Raw genomic sequence first — 24,410 nt, 5'->3', positions numbered from 1 at the left:
CAACTGTGACATTCACTTACTAAAAATACTGTGCATGGGCTCCCTGAAGTGAGGTGATGACCATGCATGGAACAGTTTTCTTCCTTTTGTATTGAAGTTACAGCAGTGATGCAGCATATGGAAAGAAACACCTATTTCATGATAGCAAATTTCAGTGTGCGCAAGTGGATAAATGGGGTGGCGGGTATACGAGATGGCAGGGGGAGAGAGAGAGAGACAGACAGACAGACAGAGACACACATATATACACAAAAACAGACAAAAAAGGAAAGAGAAAACAAAAATGGAGTTCAGGTCTGACCAAATGTTCCAACACCGTCTCTCTGCTATTTGCTCAGCCTCCCAAGGACCATTGATTGCATGGATTAATTCATCTCAGGACTGTCCAGCGATCATTAAATCGTTTGCATTACCTGCGTTCATCCACATGAAGTCCTTTGTAGGACTTCTAAATTCCAATTAATAAACTAATAAGTATTTTCATATTACCCTAAAAGGTTAAACAAGCAACAACCAGAAGGGAATCAGTTTATGAAAATTGACTTCAAAACTCAGTCCAACCAGTTTGATGTTGCACAAATGGATTCCCACTAAATTTTTTAAATATATTTTTTATTCGAAAAAGGTTTTCATTATAAAAACAACAAGACAATACAACAAATCCCAACCCTGTATTATACCAGATGTGCACCCACTCAAACCCCTGGTCCCACTAAATTTCTTCTGCAAATTTTAGGAACTATAATTTTCATAGAATTTACAGTGCAGGAGGCCATTCGGCCCGTCGAGTCTGCACCAGCTCTTGGAAAGAGCACCCTACCCAAGGTCCACACCTCCACCCTATCCCCACAACCCAGTAACCTGACCCAACACTAAGGGCAATTTTGGACATTAAGGGCAGTTTAGCATGGACAAGCCACCTTACCTGCACATCTTTGGACTGTGGGAGGAAACCGGAGCACCCGGAGGAAACCCACGCACACACTGGGAGGATAGGCAGACTCCGCACAGACAGTGACCCAAGCCGGAATCGAACCTGGGACCCTGGAGCTGTGAAGCAATTGTGCTATCCACAATGCTACCGTGCTGCCCTTTTGTCACAATAGTGTTGAACAGAACACCACTAATGAAAATTGTAAAATCAAAAGTTGAAAGAGGGAGAGAATCAGAAAATACAGTGCAGAAGAGGCCCTTCAGCCCATCGGGTCTGCACCGACACATGAAAAACAACACCTGGACTACCTACCCAATCCCATTTGCCAGTACTTGGCCCATAGCCTTGAATGTTATGACGTGCCAAATGCTCATCCGGTACTTTTTAAAGGGTGTGAGGCAACATGCCTCTACTACCCTCCCCGGCAGTGCATTGCAGACTATCACCACCTGGGTAAAAATGTTTTTTCTCACATGCCCCCCTAAACCTCCTTCCTGCCCCTAACCTTGAACTTGTGTTGCCAAATGAATGGCCCTTCAACTAAGGGGAACAGCTGCTCCCTATCCATCCAGTCTATGCCCCTCATAAACTTGCACACCTCGACCAGGTAGCCCCTCAGTATTCTTTGCTCCAGCGTAAACAACCCAAGCCTAAGTAATCCTATCTACCCAGATAATCATCCATGTTTGTTGATATAAATGACGAATAACGGGGGACCCAGCACAGATCCCCTGTTGTACATCACTGGACACTAGCTTCCAGTCACTACAGCAGTCGTCTGTCATCACCCTCTGTCTCCTGCAACTAAGCCAATTTTGAATCCACCTGATCAAATTACCCTGTGTTCCTTGTGCATTTGCCTTCTTTATAAGTCTCCCATGTGAGACCTTGTCAAAGGCTTTTTTGAAATCTAGATAAAGTACTTCAACTGCATTACTCTCATCTACATACCTGGTCACCTCCTCAAAAAAAAAAAAAATCAAATTTGTTAAGCAGGACTTCCCTCTGACAAATCTATGCTGACTATCCTTGATCAAACCCTGCTTTTCCAAGTGGAGATAGATTCTCTCCATCAGAATTTTCACCAATAGTTTCCCTATCACTGACGTGAGACTCACTGGTCTGTAATTCCCTGGTTTATCTCTACAACCCTTCTTAAATTGTGGAACCACATGAGCTGTTCTCCAATCCTCTGGCACCTCCCCCGTGGTCAGAGGCATAAAAAATGTGTCAGATCCCCTGCAATCTCCTCCCACAACAGCCTGGGACACAATTCATCCCGACCTGGAGAGTTGTCCACTTTTAAGCCCGCCAACATTTCCAATACCTTGTCACTCCCTATGTCAATGTGCTCAAGAACCTCATTCTCTCTCCTTCAATATCTACATCCTCATTCTCTTGGGTGAAGACAGATGTGAGAGAAAGGATAACTATTTGTTTCACTAATTTAATTGTTTTGTTACTGTTTCTGCATGTATCACAGTTCCAAGCAAAGTGAGGTGACTTCTGAAAAATATTTTAAGGTTCAATTTCTGCAATGATGACCATATTTTAGAACATCTATCCCAGGTCATTACTACAGTAGTTCCTCTGGGCAACTATTTCAGCTGCTTTAGCAATGACCTTTCCTCGATCATGAAGTTAGAAGTGAGGGCATTTACTGATAATTACAGTGTTCAACCAAATTCACACTTTCTCAGATAACAAATCAGTCTGTGCTCACATGCAGCAGGTTCAGGAGAGCAAGCACACAGACTTCTAAGGAGTAAGGTGCATTCATGCCACACAAGTGACAGAAAATGACCTTTCCCAATGCAAGAAAATCTAACCACCTTCCTTAGATAATAAATGGTTGTACCATTATTAATTTCCCACCATCAACATCCTGGAGGCTCACCATTGTCCAGAAACCAGGAGTTGATCCAATATTCTTCATTTGCCAGGTCATATACTAAGAGAGGGTGCAGAGGAGATTCACCAGAATGTTACCTGGGCTGGAGCATTTCAGCTATGCAGTGACTAGTTAGGCTGGGATTGTTTTCCTTAGAGCAGAGAAGGCTGAGATGGAACATGATCACGGTGTATAAAGTTATGAAAGACATAGATAGATTAGATAGGAAGGAACGTTTCCCCTAAGGTGGAGGGGTCAATAACAAAGGCACAGAATTAAGGTAAGGTGCAGGAGATTTAGAGGGGATTTGAGGAAAAATCTTTTCACCCAGAGGGTGTTGGGAATCTGCCTGAAAAGTGTAGCCACCTGGGTTGGCCACTTCCCGACTTTAAAATGGAGATCTGCTAAGAATGCAGGGAAATTCAGTCAAACGCAGGATAAACAAGCAGGTGCAAAGTTTCCTGTATATCAGAACTTGCAGGAACCCAGACAGCACTGAAACGAACAACCATCGACATATTGATGAGCGATCCCCGGGAACAATTGGAAACAGTTAAGATAAACAAGGCCAAGCCAGACTCCTCGGAGCCAGCAGGAGCCAAGACAAAGGAAGGCCAACGGACACTGAGGAACCACCCAGTGATCAGGGAACAGCCCCAGTATTGGAGAAATCGATCCACTTAGTCCAATCACTTGGAACCAGGTACGGGGTCCGCCCAAAAGGGCGCGAAGCCCCTGGGGACTATAAAATAGCCCCCAAGTTCAATTTGTCCGTCTTGGCAGGGCCTCTCAGCAGCTCGAAACAACCCTTGACCGTGACCTGCCTAGCAGCTGCACTAACCAAGTAAGTCTCCAGTCAACGCACGCTACGAGATAGGCGCTCCTCGCTACCAGTCTATACCAGCTTTGAAGCCTGCAGACTCAGAATCGAACGAACGGCCATTTGTTCCCCTGACCTGGTGGGCCAGTTCCAAAGCTAAGTATAGGCCTCTTAGTGTTAGCGATAGTCTAGTAAGTAGAGTTTTATACACGAGTAGTGATTGACTGTGTATAATAATGTGTTTTGATTTGAAACTTACTAACTGGTGTACTGAGTTATTGATCAGTACTTGAACTTGAACCTCGTGGTGGCATCATAAAGATACCTGGCGACTCTAGAGCAAAGGTTATAAAACAGAGCAAATTAAGTAAAGACACAACGAGCAACATCTACTGGCGACATCTGACGGGACCCGACTTAGAAGTGGCCTAACCACTCCGAGAGAACCCAAAATTTGAATTGAGAGTCCAATTGGGAACAGAAACATTCACAAGTGTTCAAGCAGTTCTGATCAATCCTCATAATTCAGAAGCGTGTTAATGCATGCGTAACTAACAGGGCTATAAGGTAAAACTGATAGGTTTTTGTTGCGAAAAACTGTCGGGAGTTTGTATTCCGGAAAATAGTGAACGCCGTACCCGTGTTTACAGCACCGCCTTATTCCCCCTCGTTCCAAATTTTAAAAGCGAACATTCAGATAGGAAAAATGGCAATGAAGGCAATGGAACGCCTCATGAACCCTCAAGAATTTGTGGTCGCAGCGACCAGCAGCAGAGTAGGTCAGTGTCCCGTTTGGGAAGTTGAGATTAGAAGGTGCCTCAAAGGGAAGGAATGGCCCCTTGGAGTGACTTTTGTTCAAATGAGGAAACAGGTCCCAGGAGTATAGGACATACTTGGTGGGAATACCTGAGCGAAATCCATAAGAGCTTAGGGAAAGCTCGTAAGCCGATGGCAATCGTGTCCTGTCTGGCACAATTGCGAGGCACAGAGGGCGGCGTTCGGACGCTCCGCAAAGAGATAGAAGAGAGACGTCGAATGAGCAAGGTTGATGTTAGTGAGATTGAGAGAGAGAATGTAGAATTGAGAAGGAAGTTGGTAGCAAAGGACGAAGAGGTGGATGATGCCAAGTGGGCACAGCAGTCTTGTCTGGCGCATCTGAGCAGCTTCCAAACCCAATACGATAAGGCCTATCAGGACACGCAACGTGCAGTCCTGGTAAGAGAAGAGACGGAGAAACAGGCAGAAGCATTGCAAAGGCAGTGCAGCGATCTAAAAGCAGCGTTAAGAGCACTCCATGCTGCCACCACGGAGCACAGACAAAGCTCAGTGGATCATGCGAAATGCCGGAAGCAGATTGCGGAACTGCAGTCTTTGCTTTCAGTGCAAAATGGGTTTCAAAGCACCTTTGGATCCCAATTAGAAGAAGAAGACGGCCCTGATTGGCAAGAACTAAACAAAACCGCGCATAGATATGTACAGGGAACATGTGCGCAAGGAAAGCCCCAAAGGAGAAAAGCACCCCAGCCCCCCCAAAGAGCAGATAGATCAGGCACCCATGAATCCAGTAACTACCCACCGCACAGTCACATCGGACGGAGACACGGAATTCCTTTACACCACCCCCTTAACCGTGACCCAATTACGGGACGCGTGCGAAAAGATCACACCGTTCCTCCCCACCTCAGACCCCCACCACTTCTTTCCTAGAGTGAAGCAGCAGGTAACCATGTACGGCCTAGATGAGCATGAGCAAGTGAAGCTCACAGTTTTAAGCTTAGACCCTTCTGTTGTAGCAGTCCTTCCCGACCCACAGAATGTAGGAGGAGGCACCCTTGTACAGATGCACACGGCAATCCTAGACGCAATCGGTTATAACAGAGATGACCCAGTAGAAGGCCTGAATAAGTGCAGGCAGAAGAAAACAGAACACCCCACAGCATTTGCTGGACGCCTGTGGATCCATTTTACAGCCGTTTTTGGAAACTTAGACCGCGCCCATTTGTCCCCAGACAACATGACCCTTATCTCCCATGCCACAGAGGCAGGACAAAAAGCTTGAACTAATTATGACCCCTCGGAAGAAACGCACAGCGGAAAGTGGGTTTTAAAAAGCTTGTCCCGCTCCTGGGAGCAATCTGTCCACAACAAACCCGCGATTAGAAAACACGAAGAACTGCAGGCAGAGGCAGATATTCAAGCAGTTAAAGCGCACCAGAACCCCACATGGGTGAACGAAAGCATGAACAGCCCCCCACAGAAACCACAGGTGTGTTACAACTGTGGACAATTAGGTCACTTTGCACGAGTGCGCAATGCCCCACGAAAGCCACAAAGAGCCCAGCAGGCAGGCACTCTGAATAGAAACAGGACAAAGCCCATACATAGTGTAGGGACCCGTTCAGACCAGACAGACATGAACGGAATTGCTGACGGTGTTCGGGCTCCCCCACCTGGGTCTGCGACACCCTTTGGGATAGGTCCGGCCTACCAGCTGTTGCAGCGAAAATACTCTGGGACACAGGAAGTTCCCGCACCACAATTAATTCCTCCACCATGTTCCAAAAAGACACGTGGCCTACTACAGCCACAATCACCATCAGCGACTTCACAGGCCACTCACAAGAGGGACACATCACAGCCCCTGTACCCATTCAAATTGGCAACATTATAACAAAACACCCCGTAGTTTTGGTCGATCTGCCCCACACAGCAGAACATGTTGGGCATCGATTTCATGAACCCCCACAACCTGTCATTTGACCCAGTAAATAAATGTGTCTGGAAAATGACAAAGTCAGCAAGAGCCCCCGCAACGCTCACAGTAGGTGAGAATGCTCATTAGATTAGCGCAGTCGGCGATTTTTGGTTTGACCCGACCACGAATAGCGCAGACAAACAGGTTAGGGCAGTTCTCCAGAAAAACAGGACCGCATTTGCAAGTCATAAACATGACTGCGGCAGGATGGCTGGTTCGGTTCAAATAACAGGACCTGACCCTAGACCCCAGAAGCAATATAAATTTCCCCAAGAGGCAGAGGGAGAAATCTCAAAAGTTATTGATAGTTTATTAGAACAAGGCGTACTTAGATCAGTAGCCTCTACTAATAATGCCCCGATTTGGCCAGTGAGAAAGCCCGATGGATCATGGCGACTGACCATCGATTACCGGGAACTCAACAAAGTCACCCCCGCAGCAGCCCCCACGGTAGACACAAGTCCCGAGACCACGCTCAAACAGGGTCTCAACTCATGATATTTTACGGTTTTGGACATCAGTAACGGATTCTGGTCCATTCCATTGGCAAAAGCGTGCCAGTACAAATTTGCCTTCACTTTTAAAGGTCAGCAGTACACGTGGACATGCCTTCCACAAGGATTCCACAACTCCCCCCTCCATTTTCCACCGACAGCTGGCCAATGGTTTATCAAAATTTTCTCGCCCCGAATGCCTGGTCCAGTATGGAGGCGACCTATTACTGCAGACAGACACCAAGGCAGAGCACATCGCGCTTCTGTCCGAACTCCTGGAGCTCCAACAGCGAATTGGATGTAAAGTGAACCCCAAGGCGGCCCAAATTTTGGAAAACAAAGTGGTATATTTGGGAACTATTATCACGCATGTTAAACGCGAGATTGAGCATAAAAGAATTGACTCGATTGTCAAATTGCCCCTTCCCCAGAATGTTTCCGCCCTCCGGTCGTTTTTAGGACTGGTTGGCTACTGCCGAAACCATATTGACGGTTTCGCCACCAAAGCAGCACCCCTCTCGGAACTCCTAAAGAAAGGAGCCCCTTGGGAATGGCTTCCGCGGCACACGGATGCTGTAGATGCTTTAAAGCGCACACTCATTGCAGCCCCCGCACTACAGGTTCCAGACCGCTTTCCCCCTATGCTATAGAGATAGCTAGCACAGATGGAACCCTTTCAGCCGTGCTCCTCCAGGAACGGCACGAACAGTTAAGACCCGTGGCTTACGCCTCCAGAGTTTTAGATCCTGTGGAGCAGGGATTTTCGGCCTGTGAAAGGCACCTGCTCGCAATTTTCTGGACAGTTCAATACTTTTCATACATCCCTGGACTAAACCCCATCACATTCCTCACGGAACACACCCCCACCCAACGTTTACTCAAGGACGGTACAGTAAGCCAAATCAGAGCAGCCAGATGGACCCTTCTTTTGCAGGGATGGGACATCACTGTTAAAAGGACCAAGACCCACACTTTCCTAGCCGACAACGTTCAGTGCCCAGGCACCCTCCACAAATGGGAAGGAGTACTCTTGAACGAGTACTTTTCTTCTGTATTTCTTGAACGAGTACTTTTCTTCTGTATTTATAAATGAGAGGGGCCATATTGTTGGAGAAGACAGTATGAAACAGACTGGTAAGCTCGAGGAAATACTTGTTAGGAAGGAAGATGTGTTGGGCATTTTGAAAAACTTGAGGATAGACAAATCCCCTGGGCCTGGTGGGATATATCCAAGGATTCTATGGGAAGCAAGAGATGAAATTGCAGAGCCGTTGGCAATGATCTTTTCGTCCTCACTGTCAACAGGGGTGGTACCAGGGGATTGGAGAGTGGCGAATGTCATGCCCCTGGGAAAAAAGGGACTAGGGATAACCCTGGGAATTACAGGCCAGTTAGTCTTACTTTGGTGGCAGGCAAAGTAATGGAAAGGGTACTGAAGGATAGGATTTCTGAGCATCTGGAAAGACACTGCTTGATTAGGAATAGCCAGCACGGATTTGAGAGAGGTAGGTATTGCCTTACAAGTCTTATTGAATTCTTTGAGGAGGTGACCAAGCATGTGGATGAAGGTAAAGCAGTGGATGTAGTGTACATGGATTTTAGTAAGGCATTTGATAAGGTTCACCATGGTAGGCTTCTGCAGAAAGTAAGGAGGCATGGGATAGTGGGAAATTTGGCCAGTTGAGAACTGGCTAACTGATAGAAGTCAGAGAGTGGTGGTGGATGGCAAATATTCAGCCTGGATCCCAGTTACCAGTGGCGTACCGCAGGGATCAGTTCTGGGTCCTCTGCTGTTTGTGATTTTCATTAATGACTTGGATGAGGGAGTTGAAGGACGGGTTAGTAAATTTGGAGACGATACGAAGATTGGTGGAGTTGTGGATAGTGAGGAGGGCTGTTGTCGGCTGCAAAGAGACATAGCTAGGATGCAGAGCTGGGCTGAGAAGTGGCAGATGGAGTTTAACCCTGAAAAGTGTGAGGTTGTCCATTTTGGAAGGACAAATATGAATGCGGAATACAGGGTTAACGGTAGAGTTCGTGGCAATGTGGAGGAGCAGAGCGATCTTGGGGTCTATGTTCATACATCTTTGAAAGTTGCCACTCAAGTGGATAGAGCTATGAAGAAGGCCTATGGTGTGCTAGCGTTCATTAACAGAGGGATTGAATTTAAGAGCCGTGAGGTGATGATGCAGCTGTACAAAACTTTGGTAAGGCCACATTTGGAGTACTGTGTACAGTTCTGGTCGCCTCATTTTAGGAAGGATGTGGAAGCTTTGGAAAAGGTGCAAAGGAGATTTACCAGGATGTTGCCTGGAATGGAGAGTAGGTCTTACGAGGAAAGGTTGAGGGTTCTAGGCCTTTTCTCATTAGAACGGAGAAGGATGAGGGGCCACTTGATAGAGGTTTATGAGGTTTATAAGATGATCAGGGGAATAGATAGAGTAGGCAGTCACAGACTTTTTCCCCGGGTGGAACAAACCATTACAAGGGGACATAAATTTAAGGTGAATGGTGGAAGATATAGGGGGGGGGGATGTCAGAGGTAGGTTCTTTACCCAGAGAGTAGCGGGGGCATGGAACGCACTGAATGTGGAAGTAGTTGAGTCGGAAACATTACGGACCTTCAAGGAGCAATTGGATAGGTACATGGATTACGGTAGAATGATATATTGCGTAGATTAATTTGTTCTTAAGTGCAGCACGGTAGCATTGTGGATAGCACAATTGCTTCACAGCTCCAGGGTCCCAGGTTCGATTCCGGCTTGGGTCACTGTCTGTGCGGAGTCTGCACATCCTTCCCGTGTGTGCGTGGGTTTCCTCCGGGTGCTCCGGTTTCCTCCCACAGTCCAAAGATGTGCAGGTTAGGTGGATTGGCCATGATAAATTGCCCTTAGTGTTGGGTGGAGGTGTTGACTATGGATAGGGTGCTCTTTCCAAGAGCTGGTGCAGACTCAATGGGCCAAATGGCCTCCTTCTGCACTGTAAATTCTATGATAATCTATGATTAATCTAGGACAAAGGTTCGGCATGACATCGTGGGCCAAAGGGCCTGTTCTGTGCTGTATTTTTCTATGTTCTATGTTCTATCTCACCGCACCACAACACAGGCCCCTTTATCGTGAAAACACCCTCCAAAAAGATAGGTAGTTCACCCCAGAGCCCCCAGCACACAGACACGTGCGTACCCTTGAGAATATATGTGGATGGTTCTTCCACTATATTAAACGGGAAGCGCATTACAGGATGCGGCATCTATGTTGAGGACGGGCAGGGACGTGCCCTAGAAGAAATTTTGTTAAAACAGCCAGGACACTTAGGCACGCAGGCAGCAGAACTAGCAGCCATTGCATACATTGTAGATCACCCAGGTTCCTTCCCCAGCCCAGCAGACACATACTCGGACAGCCTCTATGTCTGTAACAGCCTCACAGAATTCCTACCCCTGTGGAAAGCAAGAGGATTTGTTTCCGCGGACGGAAAACCCCTCCCTTCAGCCCCATTGCTCCGGCACATTTTGGACAAAGCACAAGGCAGGATATTTGGTATTACTAAAGTACGAAGTCACCACCGTTCCTCCCCACCTGGAAATGTAAACGCCGACGCACTGGCAAAAGATGGTTCCAAACATGGATATTTTTGGGAACCCCCCCCGAAAGCGCCCCAGTGAATGCAGTTCAGGTCTCACAGACAAATATCGAAGATTTAGTGCAGGCTCAGAAGCAAGTTAGTAATTTCAGGGAGATTTTAAAAGGAAAATTTCCAGCCCCATACGATAGGTTTAAAAGTGCACTGACCACACATGACGGTGTGGTCCTAAAAGACACCCTTCATGTGGTTCCTGAACAGGACAGGAATCAGCGTATTTGTTTGTTCCATGACAGTCATGGGTATCAGGGAATTGACCCCACAACAGCCCACCTCAGGCAGCTCTGTTGGTGGCCGAATTTAAAGGAAGTCGTCACGCACTATGTAGAAAATTGTCTTATCGGTGCCTAAAACAATCCGGACAGATATGCGAAGAAAGCTCAGCTTAGCCACACCCGCCCCGTTAATGGCCCCTGGACTAACCTCCAGATTGATTTTATAGGGCCATTGCCCCCTTGCAGGAATGGTCACAAGTATGTGTTAGTTGTTATAGACATGTTTACGAAATGGGTAGAAGCATTCCCATCGAAAACAAACACGGCAAAGACTACAGCGAAGATTTTAACCCACCACATCTTTACGAGATGGGGACTCCCCCGCAGCATTGAATCCGACCACGGTTACCATTTTACAGGACGTGTCATGCAGAACGTCCTCACGATATTTGGCACTACCCAAAAATTCCACATTGCATACCACCCCCAGTCAAGTGGTATCGTGGAGCGAATGAATCGGACCCTCAAAGCAACCCTCAGGAAAATGGTCCAACAAAACAGCACCACTTGGGATTCAGTACTCCCTTTTGCACTAATGTTTTTGCGTAACACTGTTATGACATCCACAGGATACACCCCACACACTCTCATGACCGGACGCCCCATGAAAGGCACAGAATTTTTATTAGGACTTGACTTGACCAGCCCCGAAGTGACGGCCCTCACACACGAGAACGCAGTGAAACAATTAGTAGAGAATGTAAAAATAGCTCAGCTAGCAGCCGCAGTATAATTAGGCACCAGGAAGAAACAGAGCAAGGCCTGTTTCGACAAGACAGTGCATGCGACTGAGTTTGATGCAGGACAGCAGGTCATGCTCTCCATTTACAACCCCAGCACGTTCTTGTCACCTCAATATTCGGGTCCGTACTCCGGGGCGGACAAAGTAAGCCCCTCCGTTTATAAGATTAAATACCCCAACGGGAAGACCGCGTGGTTTCATATTAACCAGCTCAAGGCATATGGCTCGCAGTCTAACCACGCACACCACGTCACGCTCGACGCAGCAGACCACGCCCCGCCCACAGCCGTATCCCTACCCTCCCCCAACACGTCCACCCCATCCACGGACTCGACCGCGACTCCACCCCCGAACTCTAGACTCCGCCCCGGAACGCCCACAGACAGCAGCAGCAGCGACAGCGACTGTGACACAGACGATAGCCAGCCACTACTATCCCCATGCAACAGGCCCCACACCCAGCTATTCTGAACACGATTCGAGTGATCCCTTCCTGATCACATTCCTTAACAAACCTCACCAAAGACCACCGCCCTACGATGACGACCCCGACTCCATCTCCACAGAATTAGACACGACTATTTGGCACCGTGACAATTCGTACAGGCTCGTCCGAAACAACGAGATAGACCCTAAGTCACACCATGCAGCTTTAGCAACCCTCATCCATTCAAGAGTATGGCATCCGGGAGAAGATGATGACATTGAGTCCGACTTCCAAAACGAGAACCCCTTTGCGACCCTGGTCGCAACTGATAACTGAGGTGTCCAGATGATGTTTTAAAAGGGACCGCTTGGGAGAAACGGTGTCCTTTCTGATGGAACCTGCACCATGTTTGTTGAATGTTTGTTCGATTAGTGTTATCGTTAAGTGTTGTGTGTAAACTCGGAAAGTTTTTCAATGCCCCACGTCACCACCCCCTTTGACGCCCAACGGCTGTTAGAGGAACTAGTTTGTCCCCAGAAAATTGTTAAAGGTACACGTTTGTCCCAGACAATCTGTCGACAGAACCCGACTCATAGTTGCTCTCCTAATTCGAGAGGCAGCCACCCACGACGACCACATTCTTACCCGTTCTTGCTGGTTGCTCAGGCAGTGGAGAAACGGCATTGGTCCCCACCCTGCCTGAGGACCCACCTCTGGTCAGCTACGCTCGGGTGGAGCACATACGGCATTAATCACCGTCCTTCCCGGGGATTCCATCCAAACGCGGCCCACACGCACCCCATTTTGGCTCGTTACGTTCAAAATTACGTTCAATGTTTGGTTTTGGCAACCCTTAGGTTGCTTCCCTATGCTATTTACATCCTCAAACACTGGGATGGTAAATCTCACAGGCTGCGAGACGGCTCGCAGTACGGCAGTATTTTCTTAGATGTTTAGTCCAAATATTTGTTGTTTTTTTTTTAAATTTAAATGAGGGAGTCACACATGGTGACCAATTATAAAGGGAAATTGGCACTAAAAGACAGACATGCTAACGTACAAGATATTAAACAAGATAGTAACAGAAACTATGCTTGATCCACAGAATTCCAGAAGCTCCAGGAAGAGAGAAGAGACGAAAAGGAAGAGAAGAGAAGAAAGAAGAGAACAATGAAGACATCATACGTGTTTTTCGTTATCATTATAATTTGTATTCAGTTACGCGCGAATGCAAACCCCCTGACCCCAACACCCCCACCCCGGCCGTCAATGATTCACTTCCCCATAGCACCCAGAGCCCAGTGACAAGTAACAACACACCATCATGGTGTGATAGGTTTATAACGTGGTACTCCCTTTCATATGTAATTGAATCTCTTTTAGCATTGGTGATATTCTGCAGCATCGTGCAGACTATCCGCATGAGAAAATGGCGCAGGAGAGCCTACTGCTCTCGCACCCCGGTATACAGGATAAGATCCCCTAGTTTCGGTTTTCACCAGGCCCCCGAACCCCTTGATCTACAATAAAGGACATTCGTTTTGCGTCATTTTGTCAATAAAGAAATATGTCTCATTTGCAACTGAAAGATTGTACAACTCTGTGCTTGACCGCCAAGCCAGAGGAAAATGTGAATGCTGCCATTATTTTTGTATTGTTAGGAAGTTAGTATGATTGGATGTTTAAGTGAGTGTAGTTTATGGAAGGTAGTTTGAGGTACCGTTTTTTTATGTTGTACTGCATGACCCTGTTGTGACATAGCGCCACTTAGAATTGTCAGTTAAAATTTTCTTGCATAGTTATGGTCAGTGTAGAGGCCATGGAAGAGTGCTCGCTGGGTCAGGGAGTGAAGACGACGCAGTTATGTGATCCTTCACGCTTCGCGTTAGGGATCACAAGGAGGGTGTGTAGCCACCTGGGTTGGCCACTTCCTGACTTAATATGGAGATCACCAAAGAATGCAGGGAAATTCAGTCAAGCCAGGAAAAACAAGCAGGTGCAAAGTTTCCTGTATATCAGAACTTGCAGGAACCCAGACAACACTGAAACTAACAACCATCTACATATTGATGAGCGATCCCCGGGAACAATTGGAAACAGTTAAGATAAACAAGGCCAAGCCAGACTCCTCGGAGCCAGCAGGAGCCAAGACAAAGGAAGGCCAACAGACACTTAGGAACCGCCCAGCGATCAGGGAACAGCTCCAGTATTGGAGAAATCGATCCAAGTGATCAGGACTTAGTCCAATCACTTGGAACCAGGTACGGGGTCCGCCCAAATGGGCGCGAAGCCCCTGGAGACTATAAAATAGAGTACCTAAGGTCAATTCGTCCGTCTTGGCAGGGCCTCTCAGCAGCTCGAAACAACCCTTGACCGTGACCCGCCTAGCAGCTGCACCAACCAAGTAAGTCTCCAGTCAACGCACGCTACGAGATAGGCACTCCTAGCTACCAGTCTATACCAGCTTTGAAGCCTGCAGACTCAGAATCGAACGAAAGGCCATTTGTTCCCCTGACCCGGTGGGCCAGTTCCAAAGCTAAGTACAGGCCTCTTAGTGTTAGAGATAGTCTAGTAAGTAGAGTTTTATACATGAGTAGTGATTGACTGTGTATAATAAATGTGTTTTGATTTGAAACTTACTAACTGGTGTATTGAGTTATTGATCAGTACTTGAACTTGAACCTCGTGGTGGTATCATAAAGATACCTGACGACTCTAGAGCAAAGGTTATAAAACAGAGCAAATTAAGTGAAGACACAACGAGCAACAAAAGGTGGTAGAGGAAGGAACCCTCAACATTTAAGAAGCATTTAGATGAGCACTTGAAAGGCCATAGCATACAAAGTTACGGACCAAGTGCTGGAAAATTGAATGAGGATAGGTGCTTGACTGCTGGTGCACACAGTGGGCCGAAGGGCCTCTTTTTGTGCTTTAAAACTCAGAGATTGAACATGTGCAGTTACAACACTAAAAACACCATCCAGAACAAAGCAGTCTGCTAATCTGCATCCCATCTATGAGTTTAAATATTCACTACCTCCACCTCTGCTGTACCATGGCTGCAGTGTGTCTACAAATGCAAATCAGCAAGTCATCAAGGCTCCTTCAGCAGCACATGAAAATCTAATCAAGAAGAGCGTGGGTAGCAGGTGCGTGGTCCGAAATCTCTTCCATCTACACATAGAACTGTCCACTGCTGTGTATACACCATCATCGCGTCATTGTAGCTAGGTCTAAATCATGGAATATCCTTCTTAACAGCATTGTCAGAGTACCTTCACCACATGAACTGTAGTGGCTGCAGGTGGCAGCTAACCACCAGCTTCTCACTGGCAACTAAGGATGGGCAATAAGCGCAAACCTTGGCAGTAATGTGCATATTCAGAGAATATGCTGACTAGAATGCTGAAAATATATCAAATAAACCAGTACAACTTTCAATGCCAAATTAAATTTGGCTTTTTAAAATACACTTGGATTTAAATTAGAATACCCAACCTGCAATTTAAGATCAGCCAAACCAATACTTCAAATTCATTTTCCAATCTGCTTCAGAGTAGAGTGGTCTTTCTACCAACAAAATGTACAATAAGAACGGAGAACATCCAACAGCTGGCCATTATACATTTTCTACAGTCAAAGAATATAACATTTTGGGAGCAATTGCATTCTATAATTCTGGGGTTGGTCATTTTTAAACTGAAGGCGTATTATTTTTCATTTGGAGGGAAAGCAGGAATGACGGCCAAAATTTCAGGAAGCCAAGCTACACAATTACTATCATCGAGATTTTTAATCCTTCGACTACGAATGGGCAGAGAAACAATCCCTTTGGGCCGAAACCACTCTGCCAAGTAGAACATAGAACATACAGTGCAGAAGGAGGCCATTCAGCCCATCGAGTCTGCACCAACCCACTTAAGCCCTCACTTCCCCCTATCCCTGAAACCCAGTAACCCCACCTATCCTTTTTGGTCACTAAGGGCAATTTATCATGGCCAATCCGCCTAGCCTGCACGTCTTTGGACTGTAGGAGGAAACCAGAGCATCCGGAGGAAACCCACCAGACACGGGGAGAATGTGCAGACTCCGCACAGGGTCTCCAATATTAAGTAATTATTTTAATAAGAACTTGCCTAGTTCCTTTGCAGCTATGAATGGAACGGTTACTTGGTATTTTCTTTGTGATGAGTTTTAAACAAAGGAAGTAATTTACTGATTTAACCAGTCATTTTATTTACCAATTAGGCTAATTTAAATCTCAATGGACGTTTATCATTGCAGGTGCGAATCATGCATTAAATTCAAATGTATGATTCCCCAAATGACTCCCCAAAGCTTGTCCACCATATACAGGGCACAAGTCAGGAGCAGAGTGATGGAATACTCTCCACTTGCCTAGATGAATGAATGCAGCTCCAACAACATTCAAGAGGCTCGACAACATCCAGGACAAAGCAGATCGCTTGATTAGTACTCCAAATTCACCAACTTCAACATACACTCCCACCACCACTATCCACCACATTCCCTCCACCACGAACAGAGTGGCAGCAATGTGTACCATCTACAAGATGCACTACACCAACTCACCAAGACTCCTTCAACAGCACATTCCAAACCCGTGAGCGCTACCACCAAGCAGAACAAGGCCAGCAGATGCATGCAACCATCACCACCTGCATGCTCCCCTCCATGTCACACAGTATACGGACTTGGAACTATATCGCCATTCCTTCAGTCACTGGGTCAAAACCCTGGAACGTCTTTCCCAACACTGTGGGTGTACCTATACCACTCAGGCTGCAGTGGTTCAAGGTGTCAGCTCACCACAACCTTCTCAGCGGCAATTGGGATGGCCAAGAAAGCTGGCTCAGCCAGCAATCTCCACATCCAATAAAAGAATGATTTTGTTTTTAACCTTTACGCTAAAAATGTGACGTCAACATGCTGCTCTTGCTCATGTATCTGTTTTATTTGGCCCCTTGTTCCGCACTGTTTGTCGATGTACCATTTGTCAATGTACTGTTGATTCTTCTTTTTTTGTCTGTGTACGTACTATGTACGTTCCTTCGGCCACGGAAAAATATTTTTCACTGTACTTCAGTACATGTGACAAAATCAAATCAATCAAAATAAAACTGTAAAATTGTCAGTTATGTCAAAATAAATATTTTTTGAAAGATAAAAATATTATTAGATATTCTGATGCTCTGCATTGCCAAATTCCAAATACTTGAATGGATCGTGTCACTGCATAATTTGGACAGCAACCATTCATGGGTTTACAGCATTGTTCCTTCCATCGATGCAAGATAACGGACATGGAGTCAATCAAACGTATTGAGAATGGGGCAGCTCCATATGGTGCATTTTTGCTGCAGTTGAAGAAACAAATCAGTGAGAAGCAGATTCTGCCAAAAGTGGTTCAAGTGAAGTGGTTTATCAGGCATCATTGTGGATTGTTGCTTTCAGTGTTGTGCCTGTTGTCAAGCCGTTGTAGCCACTGATTGTCATGATGGAACTCACTGGCCCACAAGTGATGTCACCATTTTCCTCTCATCAGTTGTCCCCCAGATTTAAGAAGTGATGTTTGGGATCTTTCATGTCTTTTGTCGGCTAGCTGCAACAATTTATACCATAAAACAATCCTTTTCTGGCCAGTCCTGCACTTGACATCACTCTTGCTTTCAGACTACCCTTCCTTCAGATTGCAAATTAACTAAGTCTAAGAAAAGTGGTCTCTTATACTCTTCAAAGTACACCTCATACATTTTAAAGTACTTGCTCAATCCATTACGAGATTAGTAATCTCATATTATGCACCTCTGCGATTCTGTTCCAAACTAAGAAACTTCCAAAACTCATCCATTGCTAAATATACTTCCAAGTAGCAATGTAACTAATTTTTGCTGAACACTTCTCAAAAGTTTTCCAAGTTCCAGCACAAGAATGGAATACTGCCCCATACTTAAAGTGACTACCAAATCTTTCTCTCTTGCAAAAAAGATTAGCTGCATATCTTTCACCTCTAGCCACCTGCTTTCTTTCTCGTCTCGATTTTAGTTATTCAATTGTCCATATCGGAGTTTTATTGCTGTTCCTTCCATACACCAAATATGCTATCCCACATCCTCACAGTATTTAAGTACTCAAATACTCATGGCAGTTTCATAATGACTCAAAAATGTGAAACTTCTTAACTCCTTCAGCCTTGCCCCTAAAATATCTAGGTTCGCAAAATAAATCAAATTGCAGGCTTACTAGTTCAAAATTTAATAACTCTTCTCTTATGCTTCTCAATTACATGCCAGAGTACCCAGCCTCTGACCTGCTCTTGCAAACACACATTTTATATGGCTGATCCAGTTAAGTTCCTGGATAATGGCAACCTCCAGGATGTTAGATCTAGAATGCACTGTCCAAGTGAAGAGTGGAGACATATTCAAACAAGGCCTTCAAAAGAGAATTAGATAATTAACTTGAGGAAAAAGTTGGCAGGCCTACAGGGAAAAGGCAGGGAGTGGGACTTGGGTGAGTTGCACTTGCAGAGAACTGGCACGGACATGACAGCGCAAATGGCCTCCTTCTGTGCTGTAACCATTCTACATGAAATTAGTAAAATTGGAATTAAAAATAGAGTTTTGAAATTAGGTAGGCTTGCAAATGACACGCTAATTTGTCTGTTCCTGAAGGGGATTCATTTCTCGGTATACCTGTGGAGTTGCATTCCTTCCTAGAATAGCAATAAATTGGAGAATCACTGAGCAGCCCAAATCCATCTTCTAGTAACTACCCAAAGACAGGAGACAAAGTGTGAAAATGGTATATAACCAAAAAGACAAGGAAACATACAAATAAAACATCTTGAAAAAACAGGGACAAAGAAGGTTCAACTCCTGCACTTCAGATAGCAAAGTACCAATGCGCAGGAAAGTGGAGCTTTTCCAGGTCCATAATATTTTTGCATCAGTAAATTTATTTACAATCACAAACATTGGAAACACAAGCACAAAATAAAGTACATCTCACCACAAAGAACTTTCTGTGCATGAATACTGAAAACATTTTCAGTGAGGGAATGAAGTATCTAGACATAATAATCTTATAAATTGCCATTATCTTTCAACTGCCCCTCAAGTGGTTTAGTTACATAGTAAATGGATGGATAATAAAATTCAAAAACTATGATGCTGTTTTGGGACTTCAAGCAGATCGGACATGCTTCAAATAGCTATCCCATGCTTCAAATAAGTACCTCAATTAGTAATATATTACATGCTACAAATAAATTGGATAATCACATACAGTATGGGGGGGGGGGGGGGGGGGGGTGAGGAAAAGTGAAGGGTCATCACGCAGCTGAGAGTTCATCACGCAGCCATGTACATACCACTTAGCAGCCAGTTCAAAACAGCATGAATAGAGGTCTAAGAGATTGATGCCAGCTCCAGATGGTGTATGGCCAGTTGGGAGTCCAGAATGGGAAATAAACCCTGAGGGAGTCTTGCACCTATATTAATCATTGCAAACAATGTGGTCTGCAGTATTTCTTTATCGGAGGATTTTCAGCTTTTCAAAATCAGCCACAGTAAAACTGAAATTTTCCATCTTAGAAAACATTAAAAGTAGTTTGCAAAAAAAAATGTTAAAAGGAACAGAAATTCAGTCTTTGGTATTGGTTGAGGGATAAACATTAGCCTGGGCACCAGAAAAATTTGCTTTGTCTTTTGCAAACTGTATTGCGAGATGTTTTACACACAGTTGAGCACAAAAAGGCCCTCCGTTTAACCTCTCACTCAAAAGATACCACCTCCGAGAATGCAGAATATTCAATACTGCACTAAAGTGACAGCCCTAGGTTACATGCTCAAGTCTCTGAAGTAAGGCATGAACCCATGAGCTTCGGACTCAGATTGCAGAGTTAACAACCCAGAACTTATATTTATATAGCAAATTTAACATAATAAAATGCCCCAAGATGCTTCAAAGGAGCAATATAAAACAGAATGCACCATTGAGCCACTTAGTGATAGTAGGTCAGGTGACCAAAAGCGTGGTCAAAAAGCTAGGCTTTAAGGAGTGTCTGAGAGGGAAAAAGAGGCGGAGGTATAGGGAGAGGTCCAGAGCTAAGGCCGTAGGCACAGCCACCAATGGGTGGAGCGACTAAAATCAAGGATGCTCAAGGGGAAAGAATTAGATGAACACAAATACCTCAGAGGGGTGCTGGGCTGATGGAGATAATGGAGATAATGGAGATAGGGAGGGGCAAGTCCATGAAGAGACTTCAAAACAAGGGGTAAGTATTTTAAAATCAAGAATAACATTGCTTGACCAAAAGTCAATATAGGTCAGTGAGACAATGTTGATAGGTGAACAGGACCTGATGTGAGTTAATCTTGATTTGCCTCAAGATTCAGGGTGTTGATAGTGGGAGGCTAGCCAGGAGTCTGTTGGAATAAATAAGTTTAAAAGCAACAACGGCATGAAAGAATGTTTCAGCAACAGATGAGTTGAAGCAGAATGTAGTTGGGCAATGTTGCAGAGGTAGAAATAGGCCATCTTAATACTGTCAGAAGTGGGTGCTCGGAAGTTCATCTCGGGGTCAAATATGCCTCCAAGGTTGTGAACAGTCTGCTTTAGTCTCAGTTACCAGGGAGATGTTGAAGTCAGCAGCAAGGGAATGGAGTTTGGAGAGAGAACCAAAAACAATGGCTTGAGTCTTCTCGTACTTAAGAGGACATTTTTATTTATCCATTACTGGATGTCAGATAAGCAGTCTGATAATTTAACAACAGTGGTGGAGTCAAGAGAGGTGGTGGTGAGATAGTGCAGGGGGTCGTCAGTGTACACGTGAATACTAATGCTGTGCTTACCACTTAGTCAAGACTGACAACGATTGGATAAGACAGCAATGTACAGTTGGAGGCAAACAAATGAGGACAAATACCTCACACTAACATAACTCAATAAAAAATAATAAATAAAAAAATAAATAACCTTTATTGTCACAAGTAGGCTTACATTAGCACTGCAATGAAGTTACTGTGAAAAGCCCCTAGACGCCACATTCCAGCGCCTGTTCAGGTACACTGAGGGAGAATTCTGAATTCTCAGCCGGTACGGGAATTGAACCCGTGCTGCTGGCCTTGTTCTGCATCAACAAACCAGCTGTATAGCCCACTGAACTAAACCAGCCCTTGTTATTATAGGAGCATAGAAATTCTTGAACAAATTATACCAATACATATAAACATGAATCCATACAACATTAATTCTATCCAGCACAATCTTTCCACGGTCTATGCACGATTACCTCAACCATCAACACCCATGCCACCAAAAGTCACATTTATCAGGAATAGCATTTCTGTGGACAAATGACAGAATTCCACACACTATATGACAGTTCCACAGACAAGAGAAGCAGCGCATGAAGCTGTAATGGAGATTTCATACAAGCAGTAGTTTGACATTTTGGTTGCAACATATCTACAAAAGAAAATGAATCAAAGCCTCAAGCTATTTAATTCGGTAAGAACAGCACCATTGCAGATCAGCTACACTTGAGGGGAAATTCCACTTTTACTTAATATTTGATTTGTAAAAAATTATTGTAAATGCTCATGATCACATTTCGTTGCCCACCCCTAGCTGCCCTGAAAAGTAACAGTGACCCCTTTGTTTAGTGGTATGTGCTCCATGCTGACTGCATAGTATAAAATTGTATTAACTGCATTCAACAAAAAAGGTTTGTATTTTGAGATAAGTGCCAATATAAAGTTCTTTCCCCACAACTCAAATGGAAGTTGGTGCTTAAATCACAATACACAATTGTAAACCTTCCCAGCAACTAAATATTGTTAAAAACATTGAAATGGTAAATATTAGTTAAACAAAAATATTTTGAAAAAAACGTTAGAAAGCCAATACCTCTTCTTGCATAACTTAAGTCAACATCTTTAAAATGCAGCATTACGACATCTGCAGATTTAAAAATGATACTTTCCACAATATCTTCGCGTTTTGGCCCCAGTTCTCGTGGACTGGATTCGGTATTCTTTCGGTGAGCAGCATCAAGCACCAAGTCACACTGGAAAAACGCATTCAAAGAATTAGAAATCACGAAAAGCAAACCACTCGATAAACAACAGCGCAGTATCGTTTCCTTACCAAAATATCTGTGGTGAAATTTCAATAGTTCAGGAAAAAGTTTTGCAGAATCGTGTTAATGGCACAAATAGGAAGTTTAGCCAGGTACAAATATTCAAATATGCTTTGAACAATTAAATGCAACCAAGTGCATTCATCCAGACTGAACCCAATATACATCCAATTGCATCTTAAATGATTCGAGGGCATTTGCCTCCTCCACTCTATATGGAAACTTATTCCCTGCTGATCATTGTGTGTGAAAAAAATCCTGCTATCTGTCTTTCTTTAAAGCACCTTACTTAGCTTGAACCTGTGTTTTAAAAAAAATATGATCATTCAAGGAATGTGAACATTACCAGCAAGGGCGGCATTGTAGTGATCTGTAATTGCCCTTGAAACAGTGAAGCCACTTATCTCAACAAGTAGTTTGCCAAGCCATTTCAGAGGGTTAAGAGTCAATCACATTGCCGAGAGTGTGGAGATACATTTAGGCCAGATTAGATCAGGCAGGTTTTGTTCCCTGAAGAATATCAGATGAACCAGATGCAATTTTCATAACAATCTGGTACTTACATCAGGGGAAATGATGGCATAGTAGTAAAGTCACTGGACTAGCATTCCAGAGGTCCAAGTTAATGTTCTGGGGACAAGGGTTCAAATCTCACCACGGCAGCTGGTGGGATTTAAATTCAATTAATAAAATCTGGAAATGTTTAAAAAGCTGGTCTCAGCAACGGTGACCATTTTAGCTGCCGTAAAAAAACATCTGGTTCACTAATATCCTTGACAGGATGAAATCTGCCATCCTTACCTGGTCTGGCCTAAATGTGACTGCAGACTGCAATGTGGCTGACTCTTACTGCCCTCTGAAATGGCCTAGAAAGCAACTTGCTTCAGGGACAATTAAGGATGGTTAACAAATACTGGTCTTGGCAGCAACACCAACATCCCATGAAAAAATAAAAACATGGTCACAGTCTAGCTTTTCAATTCTCGAATTATTTAATGAACCAACACCAAATTCCCCTGCTGCAGTGGTGGCATGTTCATGGCCTCTGGATTGGTGGTCTAATGACATAACCACCTTATTACTGTTCCCAGTTTCCTTGTTCTACTTTGACAGTTTAGTTTAGTTTAAAGTAATGATGTGAGACTATGTTAGCTGTGGGGCTGAAACATGTAAAATGTTGTCAAAGGGTCTGGGAGGTACTATTTTTGTCACCCTTAGTTGCGAAACCTCTTCTGACATTGCATAGTGATACATAATGTGTTGGCGTTGACATTGACTACGATTGCCATCTCCTTTCTTAACATCTGCACCACCTGTTTAAGCTCTCTCTCCTCAGTGTAGAGGAGCCAATCCTTTCTCAGCATTATTTCTAATGGAATCTCCATAGAAGCATCCTTGAAATTTGGGGATCTTGCTACTGTTGCTGTACAGAAGTTGCTCATCCTTCTTAATGGTTTGACGGCAGTTTAATGTTCCTTTTGGATTTCTACAAATTGCCTGCCCCTTGATGCAACAGAAGCAATTTATACAATGCAACTGCACAGCAAGCAATTCTCTCTCTTTTAATGGTAGTGAGCACAGGGATATGCCCATTCCAACTATTGTGCCCAAACCTCTGGAAAATTGGACACGGTTACAGCAGCAAGCAGAGGTCCTACTGACAATACTTCCAGTGAGAAAACCATATCACAGAAAAATCCAGTCTCCGAATAAATGAATTCTAACTTTGAAAAGCCTGTGTAAAAAGTGAGCTGAAATACAAATAATGAATTCAACAATTTTGTTGATTTTCCATTAAGTTTTAAATCTCCCCTTGATCATTTTACTTTTCTTCCTGAAAACTCATGATATTTGCACAATAATCATCAGTTTCACTAGTCACAAGATACTACACTTCTTTTTTAAAAAAACTAGAAACATTTGTAGTAGGTGGATTCAAAATTACAGATGCTGAGATTTTAACCAACCATCTGATTGAGAATACACTAACCTATTTGAGCATCTGCTCAAAACAATTAAATGTTTTTATAAAGTGTACGCTTATTAGCAAGATGTTAAAAAAAACTAATAGTTCTAATAGCTCGAAGTACAAAGAACAAATAATTTAGACGGATGCTATAGAATCTGGGCATTTAATGGTCAGTGAGTTATGGGAAATATACAAATGTACTGTAGATAAAACAATACTGTTTTAACAGTTGATTACTGCCCACATTAAATCTACAGTAAAATTAGACTACTGATAGAGGTAGTAAACATTTT

The 24,410-nt window shown here is 44.3% G+C and overlaps 1 protein-coding gene across 1 annotated transcript in view; it reads right to left on the bottom strand.

Annotated features, from left to right (window-relative positions):
* LOC140406342 (ataxin-2-like) overlaps positions 1 to 24,410 on the bottom strand; it is a 195,925-nt gene that overhangs the window by 110,090 nt on the left and 61,425 nt on the right. The window contains 1 exon segment of the mRNA XM_072494465.1: positions 21,917 to 22,076. Within this exon segment, the coding sequence (XP_072350566.1) occupies positions 21,917 to 22,076 (160 nt within the window).

This window comes from Scyliorhinus torazame, chromosome 1 (assembly GCF_047496885.1).
Source record: "Scyliorhinus torazame isolate Kashiwa2021f chromosome 1, sScyTor2.1, whole genome shotgun sequence".
Lineage (NCBI taxonomy): Eukaryota > Metazoa > Chordata > Chondrichthyes > Carcharhiniformes > Scyliorhinidae > Scyliorhinus > Scyliorhinus torazame.
This window is presented reverse-complemented; position numbering and strand designations above follow the sequence as displayed.